The sequence below is a fragment of the Phacochoerus africanus genome, chromosome 14 (assembly GCF_016906955.1).
Source record: "Phacochoerus africanus isolate WHEZ1 chromosome 14, ROS_Pafr_v1, whole genome shotgun sequence".
Classification (NCBI taxonomy): domain Eukaryota; kingdom Metazoa; phylum Chordata; class Mammalia; order Artiodactyla; family Suidae; genus Phacochoerus; species Phacochoerus africanus.
This window is the reverse complement of record NC_062557.1, coordinates 26,044,993-26,058,654: the sequence shown is the minus strand read 5'-3', so window position 1 is coordinate 26,058,654 and position 13,662 is coordinate 26,044,993. Positions and strand designations below refer to the sequence as shown.

Here is a 13,662-nt window from a genome sequence, read left to right as displayed (position 1 = left end):
GATGGGTGTGGTGCTGCCCCGAGTTTCCTTCCTTTGACTGAGGCTGTGCCAAAGGAGTAAGTAGGCTGCTAGAAGGGGAGAAGGAGCAGCCCAGAGTTCAATGATTAAGGTGGGGCTGGAGGGGGGTAGTGGCAAGTCCTGGGGTCAGTCCGCCCTAGCTCTTGGTGTCAGCCCCTACAGGCCCAACACTTAGACGAGGGCAGACCCCAACAAGGAGCTCATTAATGCGGGAGGGTTTGCTCCACTGTGGGTGACTTGAAAAGACCTTGAAGAAAATCCACTTCAGTAAGCTTCCATTTCCACCTCCAGGATGTGAGAGATCAGAGTTGAGAAAGTAATGACTAATAAATACCTTAAACGTGCACAGCACACTTTGCAGTTTATAAAACACTTTCACCAACCTCCGCTCATTTGATTCTCAGAACAGTCAAGAAGCGACAAGGTGGCTATTACTAATTATCCCATAGACTATATATATAGACCAGGAAAACCGTGGCTCGGAATTTAGGTGACATGCGTAAGTTACCCTGCCTTTAAGTGACAGAGCTGAGACAGGCCCTTGGAAGCCTAGCGATGTGCCTAGAACGCTCCCCGAAGCCAGGCCTTGAACGCTCTGCTGGTAAAGGGCTTAGAGTCGGGGGCGCTGGGCAGCAGCTAGGGGGCGCTAAGGCTCCACTGGGCGTTTCAGGGCGTTAGGACCCAGCAGAAGCCTGACAGCAGACCGGGGAAAAAAGACTAGATTTGCCCGTCCGGCGTACTCCTCCTTCCCGCCCACCTGTCTGTTTTCTCACGGTGCAGCCAATTGGTTACCTCCACATCCCTCTACGTCATCATTCCACGCCCGCGTACCTCTGAGGCCTTCCCGTCTAGCTCCGTGTCGAAGTTGTCCTCGGAGTTGCCTGATCGGAAAGTCTTGAGAGCAAGGCGTTACCCTCGGGGCATTTGGCTCGCTTGGCCACCCGGGACAAGGACAAAGCCCCAGGGCGGGTCTCCTTTCCTTAGAAGCGGGTGCTGGGTTCTGAGGAGTTTCCTCCTAGTCAGACCTGAGCTGGCAGTTCTAGCGGTAGCTGCTGGGGCCCTACTGGGCAGCGGTCGCATGCAGCTCCTATGAGGGCGCTGTCGCCGGTCGGCGATGTCCGGCTGGACCTGTCGCCGCCGCCGCCGCTGCCGGCTGTGAGCGGGTCTCCGGTCGGGTCGTCCGGGCGTCTCATGGCCGCTAGCAGCTCCCTGGTGCCCGACCGGCTGCGCCTGCCGCTGTGTTTCCTCGGCGTCTTTGTCTGCTATTTCTACTATGGGATACTGCAGGAAAAGATGTAAGCTGATACCCCGGGTCGGAACGCAGACACCCCCGCCCCATCCTGCTTCATCTCCCCAGCCTGTGGTCGGGTTCGCGGTCCTCCCACCCCTGCTCCCTCCCTTCTCAGCATCCTTTGACACCTTTGCAGTTGCGGCTAGACCTCCTCAGATTTCCAAAACGCTAAAGTTGGTCTCTGGATTCTCGGGAGCTGATTATTTTTCTTCCCTTAATTGCTTTTTTTCTTGTTTGGTCTAAGGAGCTGGGTTTTACAGGCTTAGGTTTCCATGACCTGTGCCGGCCCCTCTTTGGAACTTCCAGATGCTTGCAGAGAGCTGATTCCTTTGCCCTCGGCCTTGCTGCTGTAGCTCATCCCTTTTTCTGTTGCCTGGGGTACTTCCTTTCACCAACTAGTTGTTCGTGTTTTCCTCTAGCTCTGTCCTTTACGGATATTTTTCCTCTAGACCTTGGGATTCGCAGCCTGGAATGTCATTTCTAGATCCAATAAAATCAGTTCTTACTGTAAATGAGCCTGGCGATCCATACCGAACTCTCTACATCTGGAAAGGCAGGATAGTTTCAAGAGTCCAGAGGCTCTGGATTAGTAGATGACACTGAGAGAAGTATACTAATTCCTCCCCTCTTTCTCATGCATTTCATTCTTAGAACAAGAGGAAAGTATGGGGAGGGAGCCAAGCAGGAGACGTTCACATTTGCCTTAACTTTGGTCTTCATCCAGTGTGTGATCAATGCTGTGTTTGCCAAGATCTGTGAGTACCTAGTAACACGTTGTGTGCCCCACTCCCGTGGTATCCTAGGCTTTAGGCAGAGGCCCAGCCTTAAGGTCTAATTCTTAAGACTCTCGGCCCCTTTAGCACTGAAACAGCCTCTCTGTTCAATCTATAAAACTAGTGGCTTTGGAAAAGGGTGAAACCCCATTTCTTTATATCAAGTCACATTTCTCAGAACTGTGAAGAGGATGGGTCTTCTGTGTTTCAGATCCCCATGAGAACATTTTATCCTTTTTTCTTTGTCCTTTTGATTTTCCTTTGTGTGTCAGCTTCAAGCACATTTTGAGCTTTCTTTGTTCCTTGGGCGCTCGCAAGGCTGACTGGTCTCTTAAACTGAATGAGCACCTCCGCACCCCCCCTGTCCCCGCCCCCACCCCTGCATGAGGTCTTATGTTAGGCTTAAGAGGAATTGGAGAGTTGGAGAATCTTCAGAGATTTCCCCGTCTAAAAGGACAGAAACAGTTGGTGCTTCTCATCTTATTTGACAATTTCCTTTCATGTGGTTTTGGCCTTTGCCCAGTGGTCCATCCTAGGCCCACCGGGTTTCTCTTGTATGTTTCCTTTGTCTTTTCACAGTGATCCAGTTTTTTGACACTGCCAGGGTGGATCGGACTCGGAGCTGGCTCTATGCTGCTTGTTCTGTCTCCTATCTGGGCGCCATGGTCTCCAGCAACTCAGCACTACAGTTTGTCAACTACCCAACTCAGGTGAAACCTCAGGGTGGGCTAAGGGTTGGCTCCGAAGTTATTCAAAGAGGACGAAGGAGTCTTCCCTCAGGTCTGTGACTTAAATAAAAAGAGAGTGTGTTTAAAAAATGAAGAGTGCAAAGAGCCCTCGATCCGAGTGGTGGTGGGTTGGCCGTGATAGGGTTGCTTTCTGAGGTTGCAGTCCTGGTGCAGGCCCCACACCTGCTCGTCTTAAGGTAGCACCTCGCACAGTACTTGCCACATCTCAAGCACTCATGTTTTTTGCTGAATTTAATTTCAGGTCCTTGGTAAATCCTGCAAGCCAATCCCAGGTAAGCAGAAGAAGATGGTCGCCAGCTTCCATCCTCACTCTTCCTGCAGGAAGCTCTCTCCTCCTCTGCTAGAGCTCTCTGTCCCTCTGGGCTTTGTCATGCCCCACAGCTATCCCTCGAGACTTCCCTCCAGCCCTTCTCCCTGCCCTTCCTGTCATCCGGGTCACTTCCTGGGGTGTTGGTTGTGCACAGGCTGATAATCCTCACTGTAGGCCAGAGGCCGACCTAATCTGCCTTGCGTGGCAGTCATTTTGGTGTCCCCCATGTTCACAGGGCCATGAGACACCCTCAGTCCCATTTGATTATCGGTTTCCTTTTTCTCCACCTCTCATTTGTCCCCACTGCCCGCCTCCCCCCCCCCCGCCCCGCCACCCCACCCTGTTCCTTCCTGGACCTTTCACCTTTGTTCTCTACCTTTTCCTTGCTCTCTACGCTTTGTTCAGCCTTGTTGCTCAATTGTCTCTATCTCAGTGCCAGCCTTGCACCCTTCTTTTGTCCTCTGTCAGCTTTCCTTCGCAGACATTCTTTTCTCCCCCCTGAGTCTTTAGTTTCCAGGAGGAGAGTGTTGGATTCATCAATGCTCGCAGGTGCCTGAATTTTCCACTCTGTTTCTTCCCCATAGTCATGCTCCTTGGAGTGACCCTTTTGAGGAAGAAATACCCGATGGCCAAGTACCTGTGCGTGTTGCTAATTGTGGCTGGGGTGGCCCTTTTCATGTACAAGCCCAAGAAAGTAGTCGGGATAGAAGAACACACAGTGGGCTATGGAGAGCTGCTTCTGGTACGTGATCCTGGGGGGAACGGAAGCCTCTGCCGGTCACCTTCACAAAGGAAAATCCCCACCTGTGCCGGCGGGAGGCCAGATGTATGTCTTGAGGGAGGTTGTGATGTTTCTGGCTGCCAGGCCCTTGGCTCTGCTAAGGCCACGGTGAGGAGCCTCAACTATCTCACTACAGCTCAGCTCTCCTTCTGGGGAAGGGATGACTCTGAGGCCTGTGTCGAAATGCTTGGGTGAGGTCCCAGAGACCCGAGAGCAAAGCAGAGCGGAGTCGTGTGTCTCTCCTGGTGACTTTCCAAGGAACTTGGAAGCCTGAGTTAAAAGTCATACTCTAGCAGCTATTGCTTTCCATGCATTAGGCACTGTTCCGAGTGTTCTACATATGTATTAATTAATTTTTACCCCAATGACCTCATGACTTCGTTAGCGTTATCTCCATTTCACAGACGAAGAAACCGAGGCAAAGAAAAATCCAAGCACTACTTGCCCATGGTCACCCGGCTACTAACTGGCAGAGTTAGTGGCCACCACTGCCCTGGATTCTGATCCAGGCAGGGGGCCCGCACCGTCCAGTCTCTGGAGCACCGTACTTCAAGCCCTGAGGCTAACAGGCTGGGGTGCATTGCCTCTCTCCAGCTTTAGTGGGAGAACAGCCGGTTCTAGGGCCCTGCACCCCAGGCTCCGTGGCGTGGCCTCCTGCCCTCCTCTGACCGCATTACCCACTGGTTCGGTGCCTGGGAGGCGGGGGCTCACATGCTCCCCCCCCCGCCCCGCCTCCCCCTGCCCCGGCACCTGCCGCCCCCGCCTGTGGTCCAAAGGCAGCATTTTGTTCTGAGGACTCTCTCAAGGCAGCGGCTTCCTGAGGCGTCTCGGAAGGGTGAGAGGATTGGGTTCTGCGTCAGGGAGGACCCTGGTGGCCTTCTGACTGCAGGCTGCACGCTCTGTTCCTCCCAGCTCTTGTCCCTCACCCTGGATGGCCTGACCGGCGTTTCCCAGGACCACATGCGGGCTCACTACCAAACGGGCTCCAACCACATGATGCTGAACATCAACCTCTGGTCAACGTTGCTGCTCGGAGCCGGTAAGGAGCCATTCTGCTGTTCTTCACACGCATCAGCAGAGGGCAGAGCGCCTTCATCGGTTGTCATCTCCAGCTCTGGTGCCGGTTGCCGACTTTGCCCAGGCCAAAGGTTGGCCCTGGAGGCCTTTCTGTCCCAGTGCCTGAGAAGCCTTCTTGGACAGACCTTCCCCAGCAGGCTCTGCTTGCTGCTCGTCGTCGCCGGCACAATCTCGGGTCGAGCTGTGCTGGGTGTGTCTCGGGAAGACACACAGTAGGAAAACGCTGGGGTGCCCTGGGAGCCCGTCGTCTTCTGGGGGAGGTTGAGACATGCGGATGTGGTGGAGACCGACCGTAGTTCAGACACATCGAACGCGCTTGCCTTTAAGTCAGTGCTTCCTCACCTTCTTCAAATCTGGGCGCGCACAGGAGGTATCTCAGACAGCGCACTGGGGCCAACAGAGGCGGCTGCCGGTGGCTGGAACCCAACCAGCGCTTGGGGCTGTCTCGAGGTGGGATTGTGTGGGTCAGGATCTTCGCCATGTCTGAGGATTGCGGCTGTCCCATCACTTTGGCAGAAGGAGCGCATTAACTCCCAAGCCTTTATCAGGAGAGTCTTCAGTTTGTTTCTCTAATCAGAAGCATAGGAGAGGACTTCCTGGTAGTTCAGTGGGTTAAGGATCCAGCGTTGTCACTGCTGTGGCTCAGGTCACTGCGGTGGTGCAGGTTTGATCCCCTCCTCCCCCGGAACTTCTGCATGCCAGGGGCCCAGCCAAGAAGAGAAAAATAGAAGAGGTGATGGGCCTGTACAGACTCACTCCGCGTTTTCCCATGCCCCATCCTCCTTCCGAGCGCTTGAGCGGGCCACGTGCAGGCCTGTGCTGCGTGCAAACGGGGGGGCACGCGAGGTGTACCCTTCATCTTTTGGCATTTCTTCCTAGGAATCCTGTTCACTGGGGAGCTCTGGGAGTTCCTGAGCTTTGCCGAAAGGTACCCCACCATCGTCTATAACATCTTGCTCTTTGGCCTGACCAGTGCCCTGGGCCAGGTGAGTGCCTTGAGGGGGGGATAGCTTGGCTTCCCCAAGAAAGACTGGCCTGACTGGGAGGAGAGGGGTGGCAAGATGAGTCCTGCTACAGATTTTATACCCTTCGGCAGATACCCAAGAGCCAGCCTGACCTCGTCCCTGTCTGTCTTTCTCTAGAGCTTCATCTTCATGACAGTCGTGTATTTTGGTCCCCTGACCTGCTCCATCATCACCACAACTCGAAAGTTCTTCACCATTTTGGCCTCTGTGATCCTCTTCGCCAACCCCATCAGCCCCATGCAGTGGGTGGGCACTGTGTTGGTATTCTTGGGTAAGTTCCATCCAGAGCAGGCAGCTCTGGGCCACACAGAGGGACAGTGACAGAGCTTTGGGTTTTCTCCCCCGAAAATTTGCCTGTATGTTTATGACATTTATGTAGTTGTTTTATTCGAATTGATCTTATTTTATTTGTTTATTTATTTGTTTTTGTCTTTTTAGGGCTGCACCACGGCATATGGAGGTTCCCAGGCTAGGGGGTCAGATCAGAACTGTAGCCACTGGCCTACGCCACAGCCACAGCAACACCAGATCCGAGATGCATCTGCCACCTACACCACAGCTCACGGCAATGCTGGATCCTTAACCCACTGAGCGAGGCCGGGGATCGAACCTGCCGTCCTCGTGGATCTAGGCGGATTCGTTTCTGCTGAGCCCCAACGGGAACTCCTATGTAGTCATTTTAGAGAAAACTTGTTTTTAAAAGAGAAAAGGAAGCATTACCTCTCATCTAGCCTCTCTCAGGAGCATTTCATTTGAGCGATTGAGTGCTTTCCTTCAAGTGGCTCTGCTTTCCCCAGACAGGGTAAAATTATTACACTTGTTCCCTACTGATTTATGCTGCTGTTGTGGGGGAGCTGAGAGAACTAGCTTAGAAGACTGACTCTTGAGTTTCTTTCAGTCTTGCTGTATTTTATATACATGTGTAATTACCAGTATCTCGTAATGATTTTTTTTTTCATTCGATGCCAGTCTTTTTTTTTTTATGAGGAGGTTTTCTAAAACCGCTATTTGAAAACTAGTCTTATTTAAAGCCCCAATTTGGGGAGTTCCCTGGTGGTGTAGTGGGTTAAGGATCTGGCATTGTCACTGCTGCGGCTTGAGTGGCTCGGGTTCAGTCCCTGGCCGGGAACTTTCACATGCCATGAACATGGTCCTACCCCTCCAAAAAAAGATGACTTCAAGCCCCAGTTTTGCAGAAATTCCTCCCACCCCCACCACATCATGTGTAAGCTTTGCTTCTCCCTTCAAGTTAAGCCCATCTTCTCTCTTTCTGTAGGTCTCGGTCTTGATGCCAAGTTTGGGAAAGGAACCAAGAAGACATCCCACTAGGAAGAGAGAGACTACCTCCACTCCAAGAATATTTAAGTTATTATCTCAAACAGTGACATCTCTTGGAAAAATGGACACAATAGAGATAAAGGACTAGGTTTCCGTCTGGGTTTTTTGGGGTTTTTTTTTGTTTGTTTGTTATGTTTTGTTTCGTTTTAAAGGACGCAAAATCACATATTCTAAAAAAAGCATTTGGATTTTAACCAGACAGAGTGGCAGTTTCTGTTCTTGATGACCGGGAACACAGCAAGTGAAGAGAGAAAGAGACGGAAGAGCTTGGTGCCCGTTTGCCCAGGCTGCCCAGGCTTTGCTGGGGGGCCAAGCTTTATAAGGGAGGAACATGAATAGATGTTATAGTTGTGCTTGTGGCCTCTGTTCCCATAGGTGAAGGTCTAAATATGCCAGGACAGGTGGCTGGCTGTTAGAGCCGGAGAATCTAAACATCACTTTCTCCCTTGAAGCTCTGATGGGCAAATATTTCTTCCGAGAACCACAGACATGTTTCCTCCTTGAGAAGCTTCTCTTAAGGTTGGGATAAAAATAAGCTCAGAGCCTTCGAGTCTGCCGTGTTTTCATGTTTCCCCACTGCCTCCCCTTCAGCCGAAGCTCAACCAGGACCAGAGCGGAGACCCCATGTGTATGTTGTGAACAGCTTTGGAAGGGCTGGTTCCCTCGCTCCATCCCCACGTCTGTTGTTGGTCCTCCCGGGGCCCCTCCTGGGGCGGCTGGATTAATCCTTCTCATTCCCCTGCCCCCTTTCACTACTAAAGCGCGGCATCCTCTGCCATCCTGCCTGTGCCAAGGTGTCGCCATGCCAGCGTCTGCCTGTTGAAAGGGATGCTGGCGGAAGGCACAGTGGCTGAGTCCTGGCATCGAGCCGCTGCCGAGTTTTCTGGGTGGCACTGGGGGGAGAAGGCGGAGCGTGGAGCAGAACCACTGGCCCACTGCTGCCTGCAGAGTTGGAAGTCGCAATCCTCCATGGACCAAACTTTACACATGAAAGTGCATTTCCACCAGCTGCAACTTTCACTCCATCTGTTCAGCAGCCCCAGCCCCTTGGCTCTCCAGATGGGAGCCCAGCCTCCTTCCTGCGCGGCTGCCTTCCCACCCTGCCGCCCAGCCTTTCAAGCCCTGTCTCGCTCGCACTCGTCTCGCTCTCTAGGGGCTCGGGTGTCACTGCAGCTCTGCCCTGAAAGGCCCCCTCTCATTCTGAACTCCTCCTTGAGAGAAGAGGTTCTAAATACATCTGGCTGAGCTTCCTTCCTTTCTCCGCCCCTTCCCCTGCCCTCTTTCTCTCCTCCTGAAGTTTTCCTCCACTAGCTCCTTCCCCACCGGACTGCCAGTTCTCCCAGACAGTCTGCTGTGGGTTGCTTAGGTGGTGAGAGCGTATGGCAAGGGTCAGGGGCCCACAAGCAGCCCTTGCCTGGGCCTTTTTTTTTTTTTTTTCCCTTTTGGGTGTGCCTGCAGCATATGGATGTCCCCAGGCCAGGGTTACCCTTGTCGCCCCCGTGACAACTCCGGATCTTTAACCCACTGCGTCACAAGGGAACTAACTTCCTGGGCCTGTTTTTTGTTTTTTGTTTTTTTTTTTTGTCTTTTTGCCATTTCTTGGGCTGCTCCCGCAGCATATGGAGGTTCCCAGGCTAGGGGTCCAATTGGAGCTATAGCTACCAGCCTACGCCAGAGCCACAGCAACGCAGGATCCGAGCTGCGTCTGCGACCTACACCACAGCTCAAGGCAATGCCGGATCCTGAACCCACTGAGCAAGGACAGGGATCGAACCTGCAACCTCATGGTTCTTAGTCGGATTCATTAGCCACTGCACCACGACAGGAACTCCTGGGCCTGTTGTTCTAACAAGAGACATTTTCCTATCGGCCAGTCCCCTCCACCTCTACCCCCTGCCATTGCCAACTAGGGGTCTCAGACATACCTCGTCCTTGTCACCAAGAGCAAGAAGGATCTCCAGCTGCTCAGCATGGCTCTCACCTACACTAGAGCGAGCCTGTCCTGTCCTTGGTGAGCCAGGAGCCCAGTTCCGGCATATTCATTTAGTCCCTTGTCCTTTCATCTAACTCTTCTGTGTGCAGCACCCTGGGAACACGCTGGGAGTTCAGAGTTGAGTGGGACCAGGGCTAACCCTCCAGGGGGTTCATGGTGTAACAGGGAGACAGATACATCACTGCATCTCAGAAATGCCAGGCCAACAACGAAAGAAGGTGTCTGGACAAGGTGAGGCTTGAGCTGGAGAGAACGTGGGACGATGAAAGGAAGAGGAGGTGGAACTCCGGCTCCCCCACCCACTGGGAAATGGGGTTTTTAACTGCCTGGCTTCTCCCCGTGCCCCTGCCTCTAATCGGTTCAAGCGAGAGCACGGGGAGGGGGCAGACCAGTGGCTCTACAGTGAGGCATCTTTCGGCTCAGTTGGAAGATATTTTAAAATGTGGTGGAAGCTGCCAGCTCGTTCAGTGTGGCGCACTTAGCTTCAGGATCACAGGAACTGAGTGTGCCAAGTGAGACACACGTTGGTAACACTCAGCTAGGTTATAATGGTGCTGATAAACGTGACATACCAGACAAGTTCAAACAAAAGTATTGTTGATCGCTAACCCTGGGCGGCCCGATGCCTCCAGTTTCTAAACATCAAAGGACTTTCCCCTGCAGTTAATTCTCTGCTGTGGGTAGAAGGGAGGGCACCAGCCCTGTGTTTTCAGTTTGGGGCGTATTGTACTTAACATCTATTTTGGTCAAACTATCAGGTCCGCCTCCTTGGCTGTTTGTGCTCAGGTTCTTCCCTTTCCTGTACACCTCTTAGCTTTGGGCAAGGGGAGTGATGCACAGATGTGATGTGGGGTAAAACCATAGGGAAATCTATTCTGGAATTAATCACTATAAGCAAAAACAATTATGTGTTGTTTATCAAAGAATTCAAACGAGCAGGAATTAAACATTCACTGTGGATCTTTTTTTTTTTTTTTTTTTTTGTCCACTGAGCCATTTTATTTGCACGTATGTATTACATTCCTACAGAAAAAATTCAGGAGTTCCCATCGTGGCACAGCGGAAACGAATCCAACTAGGAACCGTGAAGTTGCGGGATCGATCCCTGGCCTTTCTCAGTGGGTTAAGCATCCGGTGTTGCCGTGAGCTGTGATGTAGGTCACAGTCGTGATTCGGATCCTGTGCTGCTGTGGCTGTGGTGTAGGCCGGCGGCTACAACTCTGATTGAACCTCTAGCCTGGAAACCTCCACATGCCATCGGTGCTGCCCTAACAACAACAACACAAAAAATCCAAGGATTTTTTTTTTTTTTCCTCCTGTGTGTTTTTGCCTCGCTTTTTCATAGTCCATGATGCCAGCTGAGGTTGTCAGTACAATGAAACCAAACTCATGGGATGGGAGCAGGTTATTCTGCCATCTTTCTAGGTCTTTGAGTTGCATGTCAAACCTGGGGCTGATAACTCCACACTGATTTAGCCTGCCTGTGAGGTGCACAAGTGTCCCTGCTCTGTGATCATCAGTGACTTCAAATGCACCAAGGTAACCATGCTTCAGCACAGTTAGAAACCTAACGAGCACAGCCTGGTAAGAACCTGGCGTTTGCCTCTCTTTGGGGCATTGTTGGTGCTTTTGAGGGCATCAGCCATGACATTCTCACGCACCATTATGGTGGCACAGAAAGATGGTGGAAAGAAGAGATAAAGAAAGATAAAGAAATTTTATCTTTAAAATTAGGGTTTTAAAGATAAAGAAATTTTATCTTTAAAATTAGGGTTTGTTTTTTTTTTTTAACTTTTTAGGGCCACACCCATGGCACATGGAAGTTCTCAGGCTAGAAGTCAAATTGGATCTGGAGCTGCCAGCCAACACCACAGCCACAGCAACACAGGATCTGAGCCACATCTGGGACCTACACCACAGCTCATGGCAACGCCAGGTCCTTAACCCACTGAGTGAGGCCAGAGATTGATGGGGTGTTGGGTGTTGGGTGGTGTGTTTTCTCACAGCCCCGTAACGCCTTTGTGAAGAGGACTGAGCGGGTACCTACCCCTTCTAGAAATGGAAAAACGAGTTAAGGGACGTGAGGCAACCTGCAGGAGGTCTCTGAGGGATTAACTGGAACTCAAGGTTCCCCGAGTTCTCGTTGTGTCTTGGCCCTGTGCCCTCAGAGGCGGAGAAGCCAAGCTCCTCGGGGGGCCCATTGCTCTGCCGTCTGGTCCCACTTGTCAGTGGAACAGTTTGCACATTTTATGAGTGGTGCCGGTCACTCTCCCCAGATGTCCTGGCAGAGAAATTGTCCTGGGTCTCTGTGGGATCGTTCAGCCCTTCCCACTGAAAGCACACCAGCTGTCTTTAGGAACGGCAATCGTATTTATTGAGCGCCTCCTTTCCCAAAGCTCTTTAGTTCATGACATTTTATCCTTACAACACTCCTGGGGAGAGCTTAGGCCAGAAGCAAGTCTCCCCATATTTGGAACAGGGAGCCCGAAATCCACCAAAGGTCATCAGAGGAAGGTCACACAACTCTGTATAAGGGCAGGGCCCAGAGTGAGTCTCTGCTGACTACATGTCAGAGGTCAGCGAGCTAAGCCAGTGGTTTCCAGCTGTTTGGATTTCCTGATCTGGTAGAATTTTTTGAATAATTTGGGGGGCTGGTATAGGTATGCTGGTTTTATAAGTAAGGACATTGATTTAAAAATCTAATATCAGGGAGTTTCTGTTGTGGCTCAGCAGATTAAGAGCTTGACTAGTATCCGTGAGGATCCAGGTTCGATCCCTGGCCTCACTCAGTGGGTTAAGGATCCAGCATTGCCCCAGGCTGCTATGTAGGTCAAAGATGTGGTTTGGATCCAGCGTTGTTTGGGGCTGGGGTGAAGGACAGTGGCTGCAGCCCATATTTGACCCCTAGCCTGGAAACTTCTATATGCTGCAGGTGTGGCAGTAAAGAAAAAAAAAATTTGGGGGGTCTTTTTTGTCTTTAGGGATGCACCTGAGGCATATGGAGGTTCCCAAGCCAGGGGTCTAAAGGGAGCCATAGCTGCTGGCTTACGCCACAGCCACAGCAATGCAGGATCCAAGCCGCATCTGTGACCTACACCATAGCTCACGGCAACACCAGATCCTTAACCCACTGAGCGAGGCCAGAGATCGAACCTGTGTCCTCATGGATATTAGTCGGGTTTATTAACCACTGAGCCGTGACAGGAACTCTGAGAGAAAAAAAATTTTTTAAATCAAATATGGGGGGTGGGGGAGGAGTTCCCTTGTGGTACAGTGGGTTAAGGATCTAGTGTTGTTACTGCCGTGGTCTGGGTTTGATCCATGGCCTGGGAACTTTTGCATGCCATGGGCACAGCCAAAAAAGTAAAATCCAATATCATTATGGCTTACAGAAGGATATTTTACATCTTTTTAAGCCCATACCAGACCATGTGGAAGTTCCCAGGCTAGGGATTGAATTGGAGCTGTAGCCACTGACCTACGCCACAACCACAGCAATGCCAGATTCGAGACTTGTCTGCAACCTGCACCACAGCTCATGGCAATGCCAGATCCTTAATCCACTGAGTGAGGCCAGGGATGAAACCCGTGTCCTCACAAATACTAGTCGGGTTCCTTACCACTGAGCCCCAATAGGAACTCCAAAAAAGACATTTTAAATTTAAACATTTTAGGAAAAGCTATCCACCTCAGAACTAAGAACCCTTCTTCCAAAGAAATCAGAGTTGAAAATCATAGCCATATACAGGTTAAACAAATGTCAATTAATTGTAGAAAATGTTCAACATCGAATATTATCCTATGGTAATACACGGTGAGTATATCATTATGATGTTTGTTTGAAATGACTTGATCAATTTCATACTTGGGGGCTCTATGTCATACTGCAGGCTATTGGAGCTGAGTGTCACATAGGCATACTGAAAAAGATAGAAGCAACATGCGATGAGGTTTCTCATCATTTAGAACCTTCTGAGAGAGTCTAAAACCAACAGCCACCTAATCTGGGCTCCTTCTGCCTTCTCTCTGCGGGGCCAGGAGGAGAGCAGACGGTGGCGGCCAGGACGCTCTTCGGCAAGGGCTGCAGGAGGAAGACAGACTCGGCACCTCGACGCCAAGGTCTCCTCCCAGGATGTTCAGCCCAAGACTTTGATCACCCAGTTCAGAGCGTCCAGAATTTCATCGGAAATTTCCCCTCCTGGTGAAAGATAATTTCTGACAGGCACAGTCCTCAGCTGAGAGCCAGGGGGCTATGCCTGCCGTGGCAAGAAGGCTGGAAAAGAGAAGAAAAGAGAGTCTTGCCTTCC

The 13,662-nt window shown here is 51.4% G+C and overlaps 1 protein-coding gene across 2 annotated transcripts; it reads left to right on the top strand.

Moving 5' to 3' along the window:
* Window positions 1–859: 859 nt before the first annotated feature.
* Window positions 860–7,904, top strand: SLC35B1 (solute carrier family 35 member B1). Of its 2 annotated transcripts, XM_047758956.1 has the most exons (9): window positions 860–1,313; window positions 1,961–2,064; window positions 2,662–2,792; window positions 3,073–3,103; window positions 3,726–3,883; window positions 4,835–4,961; window positions 5,879–5,985; window positions 6,142–6,295; window positions 7,301–7,904. In XM_047758956.1, exons 1-9 carry the CDS (start codon window positions 1,108–1,110, stop codon window positions 7,351–7,353), a joined length of 1,071 nt encoding a protein of 356 aa, XP_047614912.1. In that variant the 5' UTR covers window positions 860–1,107; the 3' UTR covers window positions 7,354–7,904. The 2 variants fall into 2 exon arrangements, with proteins under 2 accessions (XP_047614912.1, XP_047614913.1); XM_047758957.1 differs by lacking the exon at window positions 1,961–2,064 and having other exon boundaries at window positions 1,205–1,313.
* The last annotated feature ends 5,758 nt before the right edge of the window (window positions 7,905–13,662 follow it).

Excerpts from the sequence above, each read along its gene's own strand:
- SLC35B1 (XM_047758956.1), top strand. The coding sequence starts at position 1,108 with ATGAGGGCGCTGTCGCCGGTCGGCGATGTCCGGCTGGACCTGTCGCCG. Across the intron at positions 1,314-1,960 it reads GGGATACTGCAGGAAAAGAT|AACAAGAGGAAAGTATGGGG; the intron begins GTAAGCTGATAC and ends TTTCATTCTTAG. Across the intron at positions 5,986-6,141 it reads TGACCAGTGCCCTGGGCCAG|AGCTTCATCTTCATGACAGT; the intron begins GTGAGTGCCTTG and ends GTCTTTCTCTAG.